Source organism: Hypanus sabinus, chromosome 5, assembly GCF_030144855.1.
Source record: "Hypanus sabinus isolate sHypSab1 chromosome 5, sHypSab1.hap1, whole genome shotgun sequence".
Classification (NCBI taxonomy): domain Eukaryota; kingdom Metazoa; phylum Chordata; class Chondrichthyes; order Myliobatiformes; family Dasyatidae; genus Hypanus; species Hypanus sabinus.
The window spans coordinates 110,257,333-110,275,428 of NC_082710.1; the positions used below are offsets into that span (position 1 = coordinate 110,257,333).

An 18,096-nucleotide genomic window follows, 5' to 3' on the forward strand; every position below is an offset into this window, starting at 1 on the left:
AAACAAAAATTTCTCTGTAAAACTTAATTGTTTGGAAAATGAATGTTTGAAAATCTAAAATTGGCTCTTTTCTTCTGTCACACTAACACAGAAGACAAAAAATAAACATCCAAAACAAAATTAATATAAAAAACTGAGGGTGTCCAAGACTTTTGCACAGTATTGTAAGCCATTTGGTCCATCAAGCCTGTTCCACATTTTGATTATGGTTGATTGATACTCCCTTTCAAGCCCATTCTTACTAAGTACCCATCAATCTCCACTACTCGGGAAATGAAGTGTGGCTGCAACAGCATGGAAGGTTGGGACTGAAGTCCAAGACACTGATCGGAAAGCAAACAGTGAATAGGCAGTAATGAACTGCTGACTATTTGATATTTTAATAAATGAGAATGAGAGGTACTAGAGGGCACACATTTAAATGTAAGAGCGGGAGATACTTTCAATGGACCAGAGGGGCAACTGCTGAATACAGGTCCATAGAGAACGAGCTGCCAGAGAAAGTAGATGAGGCAGGCACAATAACACAAGGATAAATACATCAATAGTAAAGGTTTAACGATAAGGATTAAACACAGGCAAATGGGATGAGCTTAGATGGGCACTGTGGACAAATTTAGACCAAAAGGCTTATTTCTATGCTGTATTACACCAAATATGGTTACATGAAAACCTAGCTGCTAAATGAAAAAATTGTAATAAGTAGAGGAAATAAACTAGTTTTCAGAGCCAGCTCTACAGGAGCAGCTAGCTAATAGTAAATGAAGCCATAAAGAAGTTCCTACACAGCAATAGACCCATAATAGTCAGCAAGTACATCCCACGAATCTCTCAAATGGCTCTTTTCATGTTCTGTGCATGCAGGTCAGGTATTTGTAAGCCAAGGAGGACTTGTAAAATCCTTACAAAATATTTTACAACTTCAGATTACATAAAACTTTAGAATAAATAGACCAAGATGAATTTGCAGTGTGGGATTAAAATACCTTTTAAACTTTCAAGCCAAAACTGCTTTCTCAATTCATGCTAAATGTGCACTGTGATTTTACTTCTCATTGCTGATCGATTTTACTGGTTAAACCATGCAACAAACATCCAATATTTGATGCCACACTGGCTAAATTCTCTAACTTTAGGTTAAACAATTTAGCTTGCACACTATGGAACAGTGCACTTATAACCAGTTGAATAATTCATATTTAAGATTTCTCAGAAATCTTCTCCCATTCTGGCAACAGAATGAAAAATGGCAATGGATCTCCATGCTTCAGATAAAAGCTATTTGGAAGGGCCCCAACACTGGGAAGTTAGGATTGCTTAGAAACAAAAGGTAGTTGATTTTCAACCAGACTTAATAGGAGCTGTGGGATACATTACCAGAGGGAGCCAACAAAATAGAAAACAGATGAGTTAAGAATTGAATGGACAACACCCCCCCCACCACCACCCAAAGAAATGAGTGACTGAGGGACAGTGCTGTGTTGGATTAATCTAATCAAAACAATCAAAGGCTCAAATACAGTCAATCTACTTTTCTCTGTGCAAAACCTGGTAGAGTTTGCTTTAATAGAACTGTTAAAAGTAACTAGGATTTTACCAATACATAACCTGTTTAAAGTCAAAAGATGCACAGCTTTCCTTCTTACTGTAAAAAGCAAAATCGGATTATTTTCAACGACTTACCTAAACTCTACAGTGGCAGTAAAAGATTCTTGCTCAGTTATCGAGAAGACACAGAGAAAACCCTCCCCACTACGGAAGTAGTTGTCCCGAATTGCTGCATAATCCTCCTGTCCAGCAGTATCCAAGATGTCTATCTGCACCTCCTCACCATCCAGAACAACTTTTTTTCTGTAACTGTCAGCTTTAGTAGGCTCGTAGTCTTCAACAAACTGAAAGGGAAAATTAAAATGGTACAGAAAGTACAGGCATCAAATGCTTGCCCCATTCCTAAACATCGTGTAATTTGCATTCCTACTTTTCTGAAAGAGTTCTATTATCTTCTGAAGTAACTTTTTGCATTGGTACTTTGAAAACCACACCTCAGGGGTAACTTAACCACAAATGTCTGTTGTGAAAATGTGGTCTCAACATAGCATTTTCACCCCTTTTGATTAGGAATTCTAACTCATTTGTCTTCTTAGTAGAGGCACCAAGATCATTAACTTCCCCACTACTCCCATAAACACGATAGCTCAGTTGGAGAAAATCAAACCCAGTACCTCCCTAGTCCTTGCAACTCAACTGATTACCATCTTAATTTCACAAATGTGAGGAAGGAAGTAGAACTCCATCCGCCTTCATTACAACAAATGCCATTTGTTTGCATTACAATGTCTTGCATACAAACCAGCACTTGGTTATAGCACTGAAAATATCTTGAAGGGAATAGTTTGATTCTTATAGCATATTTTGAGTTGGAAAAATTGGCAATGACTTTTAAAGTGCAGGTATCACTCCTTTGCAGTAATGGAAAGCTCATGCACAATTTCAGAGGTAGGAAGAGGCAAGAGTTATTTGTCAAAATGTTATACAGCAGTGAAATGCAAGACAGATGGAAGGAAATCCCTAAGTGCTGAACAGAAGCAATTTCACAAAAATACAAATTTAGAGAACAAGATACTAAAAGCAGCAAAATATTATTGCAGATGTTTTTGAAGGTTTTCAAAGTAAATTTACTTGGGTACGAGAACCCAAAGCAGGTCTGTAACAATGGATTTCATGTGAAATAGGACCTCATGAGTGAGATAGAGATATTATTGGGTAGTTCAGTTCAAAGAAAAACTGAAGCAACAACAATGGTGAGAATAGTATTTTTTTTATGCAGATTCTTAAACATTGTTCAATGAAAGAGAATAAGTCAACGATTGACCCATTTTTAAAAGATTACGATTTAACAGGGTAGATGAAATTATCTATTTGTAAGGAGGTGGGTAAAATCCCACCCAAGGCTTTGCAGTTGAGAGCAACAAGATGGGAAGCTTGTATTTTGGCAGTGAAGAGGTTGGCACTTAGTCACAACAATACCAGGAGGATAAAATAGAACTGGTAAAGCAAGTTGAGCAAAATGTGAAGATTAAGTCATGATCCATTTCAAGGTGTTTATAATAATTTAACACGGGAAACTAATTCCTGATACAAACCAACATTAAAATTTAAAGCCTGCATTCTCAAATTATTCCCCTGAATGATGGCAAAAGTTTCCAACTCATGCCATTCATCTTTCTTCCCTTACTTCATTATGAATTAATAATTACTATCCCTTCGAAAGTTATTTCTGGGAAGTCCGGGTACGCACAAGTCAAATCCTTGCTTTCCAAATTTTGTGGTGGGTTCCATTACCTTCTTGATTTTAACTGAAACCCAGCTGTACCTTCATCCTTACTGGTCCCTCTAGCTAGCACAATAGTAAAATGAAGCTCCTTCTCTGCCATTACCACTTACGCTCTAAAGTAAAATGAGTTTACGACTGCTTTGCCACAAATATTAAGACCACCATTTCATTACAAAACTTGAAGGCTCCAACAGATGTACACTTGAAACAGCTTTGCACTCTGGTTTCTCTCCAATCTCTTATTTTCACCAATTAGAACAGTTAACCCAATTCCAACAGAACAAATCACTTGGGCCGATGTGTTCTCAAAAGGGTAAAAAGGACAAAAATTCCAAGGAATTCCGGAGACAAAAGGATTAGATTTTAAAAAAAAGCACAAAGCAGATACAGAATTGAAAACAGCTCCAATCTATTATGAATGTATAAACTGTAGAAGGATACTTCAATAAATTAGAATGTCAAGGAAGCTACACACACACACAGTGTTAGGTTTGATATATATATGAAAATGTGAATAGAAGTTTGATTACAAGGTTTGTAGATGGCATAAAAGTTGGTCCTGGAAGGGTCATAATACTGAACGGTCCTAGACTGTTTCAATGACTTTGCGGTTTCATGTTGTATATTCTGTGTCTTTCACTTTTTTTGTCATTTGTATCATTTGTTCATTTTTTTTGTGTTAGCTGTTTGATGTTTTTCTTTGAACAGGTTCCATGATCTGTTTCTTTGTTTCATGGCTGTCTGTAGGAAGACAAATCTCAGGATCGTATACTGCATACAAACTTTATAATAAATGTACTTTGAATCTTTGAATCATATACTCCTTGGTCACTTTCTCACCTAATAAAGCAGTGACTGAGTATATGTTAGTGGTCATCTGCCGTAGTTCATCCACTTCAAGGTTGTACGTGTTGTGCACTTAGTGATGCTCTTCTGCACACCACTGTAGTAGTGTGTGATTATATGAGTTACCATCAGCTTGAACCAGGCTGACCATTCTCTGACCTCCTCATTAACAAAACATTTTCACCCACAGAACTGCTGCTCACTGTATGGTTTTTGTTTCTCACACCATGCTCTGTAAACTCTAGACCAGGGGTCCCAACTTTTTTTTAATGCCATGGACCAACACAAAGGGTCTATGGACCCAGGTTGGGAACCCCTGTTCTAGAGACTTATGTATGAAAATCCCAGGGAATTAACAGTTTGACATACTCAAACCACCCCATCTGGCACCAACAACCATTCCACAGTCAAAGTCACTTAGATCACATTTCTTTCCCATTCTGATGTTTCGTCTGAACAACTGAACCTCTTGGCTATGACTGCATGCATTTATGCACTGAGGTACTCCCAGTTCATTGACTGATTAGATTTTGCAGAAGGTACAGGTGTAGCTAATAAAGTGGCTACTGACTGTATACAATGATCCTAGGGTCTATCAAAGAACAGAGGCATAGAGTACAGTGCAGGATCCTAAAAAGGTGTCAGCCAGGTAAATAAAGTAGTGAACGAGGTACATGGAATATTTGCCTTTATTTCCCAGAACACAGAAAAAGAGACCAGAGTTTTGTTACAACCATATAAAAATCACTGACAAAGTTGCAACTGCTATACACTGTGCAGGTCTGGTCACCACAAAACAGGAAGGATACAATTGCATTGGAGTACAGAGGAGATTCAACAGGATGTTGCTTGAGATGGAACTTCTTGGTCATGAGAAACTGGGTTGCTTGCCTTGGATAAGAGAACACAAAGGAGGAACTTGAGGAATACAAAATAATGAACTGCACAAACAGGGTAGATTAAGAAACTTTCTTTCCATAGTAAAGGTACCTAAAACTAGAGTATAGGTGTTTGAAGTTGGAGGCTTAGAGAAAAAGAAATTGTTCAACAAGAGGAAGTTCAAAACCAGAATGCACAGTCCAAGGGGGTGGAGAAGGCAGAGATACTCTACATTCAAGTGTCTAGCCAAGCATTTGAACAGCCAAGTCTACAGACCAACTGTAGTACAATGTGATTAGTGTAAATATGTTCTTGATGGCAAAGACACAGTGGGTCAAAGATCTCATTTCTAAGCTGTATTAACTATTACCAATATTTTGCCTTCCTAGTTCCTACTACAAGTAGATTCCTCTTCGATATGGCCTTAACTCTAAATTATAGTCATAATTCCTTCTGCAAAAACATCCAAAATTACTCTGAACACACCGCCTCCACTCTTTCAGCACGAATCCCAACCTCACCATCAAACACACAGATAAAGGGGGTACCAAGGCTTGCTGGCAACTCTGAGACACCTCCACATACCTACCCCTTCAAGAGGACCCTTCTCCGGACAACCAGAAAACTGTCTCTGACACCATGACTAACCTCCATCTCTGGAGAACTCCCATCCACTGCCACCAAAATCATAGTTCCCTTAACTTGCACTGCTCATTTCTACCTCTTATCCAAGATCCACAAACAAAACTGACCTCAATCAGCTCACTGTCTCTGCCTGCTCCTGCCCCACTGAACTCATTTCCTCGTACCTTGACTCCATCCTAATCCCCCTGATTCAGTCCCTTCTCACCTACACCCATGACACTTCTCTTGCTCTCAATCTCCTTACTAACTTTCAATTCCCTGGCACTTACCACCACATTTTCACCATCGATGTCCAGTCCCAGTCCTTCTATTCACCATCAAGGCAGCCTTAAAGACGTCCGCTTCATTCCCAATAAAAGAACCAACCAGTTCACTCCATCACACTCCGTCTGGCAGAAATGGTTCTTACCATCCAAATTTTCCTTCAGCTCCTCTCACTTTCTCCAGACTCAAAGGGTAGCCGTGGGCCCTAGCAATGCCTGCCTTTTCATTAGCTACAGGTCCATGTTCCAAGCCTCCCTCAGTAATCTCCCCGACTTTTCCTCCGCTACATTGACGACTGTATTGGTGCTGTTTCATGAACCCACGCTAAGGTCAATTTCATCAATTTTGCCTCCAACTTCCACCCTACCCTTAAATTTACTTGTTCCATTTCTGACACCTCCTTCCCCTTTTTCGATCTCTGTCTTCGTCTCTGGAGACAAACTGTCAACCAACATCATTTATAAACCTACCAGTTCCCACAGTTATCTTGACTATACTCCTTCCCACCCTGTCTACTGTGAAATGGCATTCCCTTTTTGCAGTTCCTTTGTCTCCACCACATCTGTTCCCAGAATGTGGCTTTCCTTTCCAGGACATCAGAGATGTCTTCCATCTTCAAAGAAAGGGGCTGCCCGCCACCTGTACTGTTGCTGCCCTCACCCACACCTGCTCCATTTCCTGAACAACTGTGCTCACCCCACCTGAACAGTTCCTTTTATCCTTACCTACCACCGCATGAGCCTCCACATCCATAATTTCCACCATCTCGAGGGATACTACCACTAAACACATCTTTACCTCCCCTCTCCATAAGGATCGCTCCCTCCATTTCTTTGTCCATTCATCTCTTCCACTAATCTCATCCATGCAAGCAGGCAAAATGCTACCCCTACCCAATTACCTCCTCCCTCACCTCCATTCAGGGCCTCAAATAGCCCTTCCAGGTGAGGCAATACTTCATCTGTGTATCTGCTAGGTCAAGTATTGTGTCCAGTGCTCCTGATGTGGCCTCCTCCACACTGGTGAGACCTGATGTAAATTGGAGGACGGCTTCATCGAGCAACTTTGCTCCATCTGCCAAAAGCGGAACTTCCTGTGGCCCAACATCAATTCCAATTCCCAATCTGACACACTCGGTCCATGGCCTCCTCTTGTGCCAAGATGAGGCCACCCTTTGGGTGACGGAGCAACACCTTGGATTCTATTTGGGTAGCCTCTAAACTGATGGCATATTAATTTCTCCTTCCAGTTAAAAATTTTTCCCTCCAGCTCCCCTCTTCTTCTACTTCCCAGTCTGACCTTCTCACCTGCCCATCACCTCCCCCTTCTCTTACTCCTATCAGATTCCTTTCTCTCCAGTCCTGTACCTTTCCTACCCATTTAGCTATCCTCCCCTCCCTAACTTTTATTTTGGTATCTACCCCCTTCCTTTCTAGTCCTGAAGAAGGGTCTCAGCCCGAAACGTCAACTATCTATTCATTTCCATAGTTGCTGCCTGACCTAATGAGTTCCTCCAGCACTGTTTGTGTGCTGCTTTGAAGTTATTTAACTTTTGTAACTTTGAAATGTACAGTAATGCCCCCTTTTATTTTTAAAGTATTAATTGTAGCAATTCCCACTATATCATTACACCAAAATCATCCTAACCAAAATTACATTTTATTACAAATAGCTTACTGCCACCCGGTCTTTGATACCATTGATAACACCGTATGCCCTCAAATCTCATACAGTCTCTCAAAGAAACTTTTACCCAATCATACTTTACATCACATTACGTAGCATCCTGAAACAACTTGGGTCCCATGTTTTGTCATCCAGCTCATCCTTTGACTCAGTCTCTTTATTTCTCATCCAAACCCCAATTAAAAGGAATAAAAAATTAGCCTCATATTAATAGTATCGAGACAGGATTAGACAGACAGCTTACACTAACAAACTAGACTGCAACAAAAATAAAGTGATAATTTTTTTACTATTCACTATCAGTTTAAATTTGTTGCACACTAGTAAACATGTCATAACTATATATATATGAAAAGCTAGAAGATGAAAATAAACAAAAAGACAATGATTAAGACGTCTAAACTCTACAATCTGAAACACTATACAAAGAAAACAATGATTTATATGAAATGGCAGATATAAGCTTTTTTTAAATTTCAGACATCAGGGAGAAAAAGACATATGCTTAAGCAGTCAGTGAAAGGGAAACACTTAGAATAATTTGTTTGCTGTGAGCAAAAAGCAAAGAAAAATTAATAGCTACTAAAGTGGAAGTGCCAAGATATTAGGGATGATATCTTCTGTTGAGACAAATAACTTCTCACCTTTGACATTCTGAACTTTTGGAAATATTTTTAAACAATCCACAGTGGATCTGTACTAATGAATTTTCTTTATTGCTTCAGATCAAGTAGACTAATTAAATGCAGCTTTCAATTCATTTTAAATTTCCAAATATTGATTGTGAACACGATGTTTACACTTACATACTAAATTACTATATAACAATGGAGATTTAAGTATACATTTTTAAATAAAATACCAAGCACTGCATAAAAAATTGGGCAATTTTAGTACTTTCTGGAGGTACACTGCCTTCTTATATTTAGCTTACATGATCAATCTCAATCTGGCAAGATCGTGGAAAATAAATGGGAAGTAACACTTTAGTACAGCAGAGGGTGCTCTTTGAAAATTGGATTAAAGCAAAGTATTCTGAGCTTCCAAATAACGATTTGCCTGGGAATGCTCACTGCTGATATTAGAAGATTAGTTTCATAAGCCAGCACCAGTGCTCTTGTTAAGAATGAATTCACAAAAGCTTTAGCGTGGTCCCAAAAGTCAATCAGCCAGTAGGTATTTGATATAATAGCTGCTGTCATGAGGGAGGTGGTACAGGAGTCTCAGGGCCCATACCACCAGGTTTAGGAGCAGTTATTACCCCTCATCCATTAGACTCCTAAACCAGAGGGGATAACTTCACTCAACCCTGACTGAACTGTTCCCACAACCTATGGACTCTCGATATTTATTGCCTATTTATTTTTTCTTGTTTTTGTATTTTCAGTTTGTTGTCATTTGCACATTGGTTGTTTGTCTATCCTGTTGGGTGTGGTCTTTCATTGATTCTAATGTGCTTCTTGGGTTTACTGTGTATTTCCGCAAGATGAACTGCGTGTATGGTGACATACATGTACTTCAATAAATTTATTTTGAACTTTAATAATGCAAACGTTACCAAAATGTTATAAGTTACTGCAAGAAAACTTGGGTTTTAATTAACTTTTTCCTCCAATCCATCCAAATTGATACATGAAATGTTCTTTCGTTATTTGTGTGTACTCTGCATTAGAATCAGATAGCAGTTAGAACAACATCCGTGCAATCTAGCTATCGAGTACATGGGAACGCAAGTCACTCAGCTTCTCAAATTATATGATCAACATGGTCACAGCTAACCTGCCCAGGCTGCAAACTCCCCCTTCTGAACTTCAGCTTCTATTTCATGATCCTTTAAAAATATATCTGCTTCCTTTTTAAATACCAAATGATTCCAATGCAAGGAATAACAGAGATTCACCACCCCTGGAGTCAGAGTTATCCAGCATGGGAAATGCTCTTCAACCCAACTCACCCACAGTGTTGCCCAGTCAGCTGATCATATCTGCCCATGTTTGGCCCATAGCCCTCTAAACCTCTCCTACCCTTGTAGGAATCTAGATGTCTTTTAAAATGTGAATTTTGGCATGGCTCCAAGAAATTATTTTCATTATTATTGCAGGAGACTTTTTTTTTAAAATGCCATCTCACTTAAGTCTTAATGCTGTAAGGACAGAACTCAACCAAATGGGGAAAACAAACTTCATTCAAATTTATCTATTGCAAGGTAATGTTTAAACAAAGTGTATTTCATGAACCTACCTACATATACTCCAGAAATTGTAGGCATTTAAAACTAAATTCTGAGAGTTTAGAAGATGAACTGCATCCTCTAAAAACAAAATTGACAAGAAAAAAATATCAGGAAAAATGCAACAAGAATTCCTTTACTGTTTCTGAATTGTTCAGCTTCCTAACTACTACTTTTTTAAAAAAATTGTCCTTTATAACAGGATTAATATGTCTGTGTCAGCACACTAAGATGTTATCAGAACTACAGCAACAATTTAAGCTATAAATTTGCCCTACCTAAACAATACAAAGATACTCTTCTTAAAGCCAAGTTCCAATCAAGATGCCATCTTACCTCATCGTACATGAACTGCAAGGTTAGCGCCGACTTGCCTACGCCTCCACTGCCCACCATAATCACTTTGTGCAGGGCCAACGAGCTCTGATTCTTATTCTTGTTAGCTGCCATTTTAGATTGATTGTCAAATGGATAACTCGTCCTTTATTTGCACACTCTGCTGGAAATGAAAAACAAATTTCACTGTGCTGTCACTGAATAAGAACAGATATTAAAATAACAAGCAGGCAAGTACATGATGGCTCCATGCATATTTCCACTTTTTTCTATCAGTTTCCTTCTTCAGTCTTTTATCTCTTGCACCTCTCACCTCCCAGCATCATCCCCCCTTCCCAAACCACCCTCTTTCCCCTTCACCCAGTCTTACCTATCACCAGACTTTTTGCAGTTCTTTTCCCTCCCCCCACCTTCTTCTCCCTTTCTTTTCCAGTCCTGAGGAAAGATCTCAGACCGAAATGTTGACCGTTTATTCCTCTCCATAGATGCTGCCCAACCTGCTGAGTTCCTCCAGCATTACTCTGGAGCATCTGCAGAATCTCTTGTGTTTATGAGGCAACAATTACATGATGGTTCCGGGCATATTTGAGTTAACGGAGCAAATATGCATGCAGCCATTTTCCATCATAAATTAAGAATTTTCCTTTCAAACTTTCTTTTAAAATTGTAGCTAAACATTGATCATAATAGAAATATGTGGCATATTCCTTGTTCATTAAATTGGAGCGAGGTCCACGAGAGATGGAAACAGTTTCGCAAATCATAATCACTTGCTACAGAGATTAACTTTAAAACAAAACAAAATCAAAAGAGGAAAACTAAATCTTAAATATCCTATGTCATAAAAATAATGCACAGAAATTTAGATATTTGTAGTATGTAGAATTCAGAAATGAATTATGTTATTTTTAAACCAAGGTTCCTTTAGAAGTCAGGAAAAAGGCACAAAACTTGTTGCTTCACGATCATTTTATTAAGTGTAGATAGAAAAGCTAGTAGCAGAAAGCTGAAAGACAGAGACTAAGATGCTAAGATGGGGCTCAGCGTGGAACTGCTATTTTTAAACTACAGAAAGGAGGAAAACTCCATTCAAATTTGTAGATAAGAATCAACCAATGAAAATGCACTTCGTCAAATACTGCAGTACTAAGTTAACCAATGAAAAAGCACTTATTTAAATAATGCAGAACAAACAATTTTCCAGAGCTTTCCAGAATTATACTTTGTATAACCATGAGAGGCATATTAAACTGTTATATGGATACAAGAATTACTTAAAATGCAAGTAGATAATTAATTGTTAAACTGCAAAGAAAATAACAATTACACTCCAATTCATTCAGCTGCATTTTCCAAGATGTAGTCAACTTTTAGGATCACAGCCAAAGCAATCGAGAGATCAAGTTTGGGGTAAGTATGCTTGAGCCATTTATCAAACTGGCACTATGAACAACTCCAGAGTGTAAATCGAGCAAGCTCTGAACCCTGGCAACACTAAACAATGGGCCATCTGTGCAGCCTCTTTGCAATTAATCCTGATAAATGCAGTTAAATTAATTACAGTACAGAATTATTCATTAGAAAATATAGAATTTAAAATATTTATGATTGCAAAATTAATCAAAATGCGTATGCTAATAACAATATAATTAAGATTCTTGCTAAAAATGAGAATAGAAACACTACTTTATTTACTTAGGGATACAATAAGCCCTTCTGGCCCACTGAGCCGCACCACCCAGCGGTGATTAACCCTAGCCTAATCGCAGAACAATTTACAATGACCATTTACCTACTAACCTGTACTACTTTGAACTGTGGGAGGAAACTCAAGCATTCCCTGTGGAGAAAGCTACGAACTTTCTTATAGAGGCTGCCAGAATTGAACTCCAATGCCCCAAGCTGTAATAGCATTATGCTACCAGGGTGTCTGACTAACACAGTGAGATGCAAAAAAAAATCACGAGGTGGCAAGGGGTCCAAAACAGCAATTGGCAAGAACAAAAATGAAAATACGAGTGGACCTACCAGAAATGCTTTCCAACTAAATTTCGTGATCTGAAGTAATAGCAAGCAGGAAAGAGGTTATGATTGAAACTCTGCTCGACTATGTAGTAATCGTTCAGATCTGAAGAACACTAAACAAGTAAACTTTGTGGACAGTGATGCTAAAGGAAAATGATGATCAGTGATAAATTCTAATAGTGGATTTATTCTTGTTAAAAGAAAGGACAGAGGTCACAAGGGGGTGAGGCGTATATGAAACAAAGCTGAAGGGTAAAAAGCAAATGTGTGCTTCAAACCCTGATCAGTGTTCGGATTTGGAAAACAGAGGTACAATGCCTTATCTGGAATGCTCATTTGCTATACATCAAACCACTTACAGTCAGAACTGCCATTTCCCCAAACATGTTTAATTGCAGTTAGTAAAAATTATGTTCCCACAATGATCATTGCCACTATGTGACTCTATACCAGGACACATGATGGATAGGAGTAAATTTTGCCAAGGCAAGAGAAGATTTTACCTCAAAATAGAAGACTAAATTTAAAAACTTTATAAATTACTGATGAAGAAAGTACATATACAGTTGCTAGACATACTCCGTAGAAGATGCTATGGGGGTTGGTTTATTATGAACATGGTTTTTATCGCAGGAACACACTTTTCACACATTCCTACCATAGCACAAATAGCGACACTGATCACTAACTAGTGTTTTTGCAAGATCAGACTGCAATCAAAGAAATTCCATCACTTTAAACAAGGTCACCATTGCATTGACATCAGCAAGATGTCTCACCAAGACTTGCTGCAGCATTTGGCTGCTGAGTCCTTCAAGAAGGAACTGAGCACCAGTAGCCTGGAAACCGTCAAAGAGAAATGGAACGTCTATGAAATAACATCTATAGCCTCGAGTGTACTGACAAAGTCTTTGACGGAGTCTTCTTGGTTCAACAATAGAAGTTGGCTGAATGTGTCTACCTGAATCAGAGTGGTTTCTGTGCTCAACTCCAGAAGTACAGAGAACAACAGAAGCCCCTCAACATTGTGTTTATTGATCTCACCCAGGCATTTGATTTGGTCAGCAGAGACCAGCTCTTTCAGATCCTCGCCAAGGTAGGCTGCCCATCAGAACTACAGAGCAGGATCAACTCCTTCCACAACAACATGAAGGGGACAGTGCAGTACAATAGCAGCACTTTGGAGCCCTTTAACATAAGCAGCGGCAGCAAGCAAGGCTGCAGTCTCAGCCCAATGCTCTTTGGGTCTTCTTTGCACTTCTCCTGAGCCATTGCAACAGAGGGGACCTATCTCCCCACTAGATCAGATGGCAGGCTTTTAAACCTCATCCACCTAAGAACCAAACCAAAGTGCACAAAGCTACGATCAGAGACATGCTGTTTGCTGATGAATCAGCAGTTGCAACCCACACTGTGCAACACCTCCACAAAATGATGGCTTGCTTCTCCCAGGCTTGCAAGGAATGTGGTTTATCAATCTGAAAACAATATACATCTTGATAAGTGACATAGAGGCACCACAAGACATTACCATTGTTAACTACAACTGGATATTGTTCATCAGTTCACATACTCAGCGCCCATCATCAGTAACAACCTCTCCTGGAAGCAAAAATTGACAAGCACATCAGGAAGGCTGCAACAACTCTTGCCTGCCTCACCACATAAGTGTGGGGGAACATCAAACTCTCAGTAAAAAACAAAGATGGCAGCGTACAATGTTTGTCACCAGCACACTAGATTACTCCTGCATTAGGCTCGACAGTCACAGACAGTGCTGCACCAAAAACATGGATAGTGAGGACACAAGGTCCATGGTCAACCTCGATTAATGGAGGGACACACAGTGAATGAACGTGGCATGTTAGTAAGGTTAAGACTGTTGGAATCTGTTGTTCTTTATGCTTTACAAGGTATTAATTCAATTAATAAGTTTTTAGCAAGACTGAATGTCTTGTTTCACTAACATAACTAACATAACATTTGGTGTTTGACTCTACCTACTGGTGGTAAAATGATATAACACTTATAAAACAGTTCATCGCCTTTAATTTTTCTTTGACCGAGTGTCAAACATACTATACATGTGTATCTTCCAATAGGCCCCCACCTATCTCAGGAATCTGCCTCATCTCGATAAAAAAGTAACACACAAAACACTGGAGGAACTCACCAGGCCAGGTAGCATCTTATGGAAAAGAGTAAACAGTCAACGTTTTGGGCTGAGGGTATTCATCAGAACCTGAATCAGATTTTCTCGTCTCAGTATAAAAGTGTTTCTGCAAAAATCACCAAGCAGTCTTTCTCTTTTCCTTAGTTTCTTTGTTCTTTAGTTTCATGTGCCTTGTGCCTGTTACTTTGTTTTAAACTTTCAGTAAACGATCATGAAGCAACAAGTTTTCAACTCATTCTTCGACTCCTGAAAGAATCTGCAGATCAAAACTCACCAGATCCGACACAACATACCAAGTTGCAATTATCACTTTGATTTCAGTCAAAAATTCCCTGCTCAATCCACTCTTCTGCACATGCCATGCTAGTCACCCAAAGCTCAGTCACTTTTTTAAAATATTCTTGCCACTAGTCGCAAGGAAAGGCAATGGATGTTGCCTCATATGGGCTTATGCAAAGCCTTTGACAAAGTCCCCATTGGAGACTGTCGAGAAGGTTCAGTCACTTGGAATTCACATGATAGAGATATACAAAATTATGAAGGGTATAAACAGAGTTAATACAATCAGGCTTTTTCCATCAAGGTTGGATGACACTAAAACTAGAGGTCATGGATTTAGAGTGATGTATGAAATATTTAAGAGGAACATGAGGGGGAACTTCTTCACTCAGAGGGTGGTGACAGTGTAGAACGAGCTGTCAGTGCAAATGGTGAATGCAGACTTGATTGCAACATTTAAGTACACAGATGGGAGAAGTATGGAGGGCAATAGTCCAGATGGTATAGTTCAGCATAGCCTATATGGGCCAAAGAACCTGTTTCTGTGCTGTAGTGCCCTATGACTAAGTGCCCTTCCCATTAGTTTCAAATAATATTAAAAGCAGTATATCAAACATCAGAAATGTAGTTCTGATGAAGAGTCTCTCTGACCTGGGGCTTTGAATCTGTTGTTTTTCCTCTCACAGGTACAGCCTCACCTGCTGGATGCTTCCTCTACTTTGTTTCTGTTCAATATTTTATGTTGCTTACTGGCTTTTAATAAAAGTACTTCAATCCCCAAATTGTAAGATGTTTAGAGAATGGGAACAAAAAAAAAACTGATTAACTATTTATTAACTTAGCCGAATAGCAGAGTTCACTGGTATTTTTATATTATCAGAGATATCTTCAGGATAATCCTTAAGACATTGATTGAGAGTAACTGAATTGGTTCACAAAGTTCAAAGTAAGTTACCAAAGTTCATAAATGTCACCATATACAATCCTGAGATTCATTTTTTGCAGGCATTCACAATAAAATCAATGAAAGACTGCACCCAACAGAATGGACAAACAACCATTGTGCTAAAGACAAACGTGCAAACACAAAAGAGAAATAATAAATAAATAAGCGATACATATCAAGAGCTTGAGATAAGGAGTAATCAAAAGTGAGACCATAGGTTATGGGAACAGTTTAGTGATGGGCGAGAGCCACTGAGTGAAGTTATCCTTCTCTGGTCCAAGAACCTGATGGTTGAGGGGTCATATCTATTCCTGAACCTGGTGGTGTGGGTCCTGAAGCTCCCCTAATGGCAGCAGTTAAGAAGAGAGCTTGGCCTGTGCTGTGGAGGTCTCTTACGATGGATGTTGCTTTCCTGCGACGGCATTTCATGTAGGTATGCTCAATGGTAAGGAGGGCTTTGCCCATGATGGCCTGAGCCGTATCCACTACTTTTTGTGGGATTTTCCATTCAAGGGCATTGGTGTTCCATACCAAGTGGTGATGTAACCAGTCAATTCACTTCCCACCACACATCTATATAAAAACTCAGAGCTTGCGCAGTTAACTAAGGGCAAACAAAGTTGCAAGGGAAGAGAAGAATGGGAGCATGGAAAAAGCAAATTGTTAATCTGACACAAGACCACAAATATCTATGAAGTTGTTGATTTAAATGAAAAGAGCAGATGAGAAGATCAGGAACTCAAGGTCATGTCTGGACTTGAGAGTCTACTGATCTCCATCTAGGCAAATGCAATCTGGGAGGTACTTCCAAGGCACTGAAGGTTTAAGAATGTAGTCATTATATCCTGGACTTCTCACTGCAAATCTTATCCCAATAGTTAAAACATGTTTGTTTAAAAAAAATGTTTCCCTCACTGGCTCAGCTCAGGTTCTAATTGTTCACCTTTATACCTTGTTTGCAATTGCTGTCATAATTGTACAACTTTGGATGTGCACTTCTAGTTATCAACACATGGATCCAATCTTGTACAATGTCCTGAAGCAAAGGGCAGAGGTGATGAAAAAGCCACACTGTCAAATCAAGTTGCACACACATTTACGTTTTTGTATACAATGCTGTGCTTTGATATGGCTGCAATTGTAAGCGGTGAAATTTGTTACTCACCGGTACACGATCAGCTGCAAAACACAGCAAAAGAGAAAGAACTGCCTTTCTTGTTCACAGGTTTGTAACTGCTGGAAGACCACAACCATACACTCCCATATTGTTACACTGAGAAAACAGAAAAGAAAGTTCCACAAACAGACTGAATGTTTACTGTAGTGGTGAAGTACTGTAGCCCTTCCCAATTTCCTCTCCCAATTATCCTCAATACGGGTGTCTCCCAGGGCTGTGAGCTGAACCTATTTCTATATACACTGTTCACACACGACTGCACAGCCAAACACCCGAGTAATCACATTGTCAAGTTCACCAATAACAAAACAGCAGCAGGGCACATCGCCAACAGCGATAAGGTCCTACAGAGAGGAGATAGAAGAGCTCAAGATCTGGTGGTAGGCAAATAACCTCTTTATCGTCAACAAAACAAAGGAGATGGCTTTCAATTTCAGGAGAACTCACACCGCTGACACCCCTCATTACACTGGTGGCCCAATAATGGAAAGTGCAAGCATTTTCAAACACCTAAGAGTGCCAATCTCATACAACCTCTCATTGTTCCAGAACATATCCAACACAATCAGGAAAGCTCACCAACATCTTTTACTTCGAGGTGGCTGAAGAGAGCTGAATGGTGCACATCAATACTCAGGACTTTCTGTAGGTGTGCCGTAGAGAGCATCTTCGCAAGCTGCATCACTGCACAACACAGAAACTGCACTGCAGCAGACAGAAAGGCTCTAGCACAGGTAGTCAAAACCACCCAATGCTTCACTGGCACCAGCCAGCAAGGACATATATACCAGAGGGTGCTGGAAAGGGGCCAGTAACATCCTACCCATGGACTGTTTGTCCCACTCCCATTAGGTAGGATACATAGCATCCACACCAGGACCACCAGACAAAAAAGTTACTTTCCCCAAGCAGCAAGCAACACTTCCACCCACTAACCTACCCCTCCACACCACTACTTTATCTTTTCCTGTTAGTCACCCATCCACAGATATATACACACTCACACAATTACACACACTCCTGTAAATATATATATTTTTTTACTGTGTTTTTTATTGTTGTGTTATTTATTTTTTTGTGCTGCATCACATCTGGAGTAACAATACTTCATTTTCCTTTACACTGTGTACTGATAAACAATCTTGAACTGCTCATTCTGCTGCAAGTTTCCCCTTTAGTCACAAACCTTTACAAATTGAACTACTTATACTAATTAAAAAGGTATAGCATGTAATATACAATGAAATATTCAGGTGATACCCGAGAACTTTGTGTG

General features: G+C 39.3%; 1 protein-coding gene across 5 annotated transcripts in view; it reads right to left on the reverse strand.

Moving 5' to 3' along the window:
- The window catches only part of LOC132394323 (ras-related protein O-RAL), an 86,260-nt gene that overhangs the window by 25,434 nt on the left and 42,730 nt on the right, over nt 1-18,096 (reverse strand). For 2 of the 5 annotated variants that reach the window (XM_059970326.1, XM_059970325.1), the window contains 2 exons: nt 10,221-10,383; nt 1,684-1,892 (listed from right to left, as the gene is read on the reverse strand). In XM_059970326.1, coding sequence (XP_059826309.1) covers nt 1,684-1,892; nt 10,221-10,334 — 323 coding nt within the window. In that variant the 5' untranslated portion in view covers nt 10,335-10,383. Of the gene's footprint in view, nt 1-1,683; nt 1,893-10,220; nt 10,384-16,808; nt 16,917-18,096 lie in introns of all 5 variants that reach the window. The other 3 variants (XM_059970327.1, XM_059970328.1, XM_059970329.1) reach the window with 2 other exon arrangements.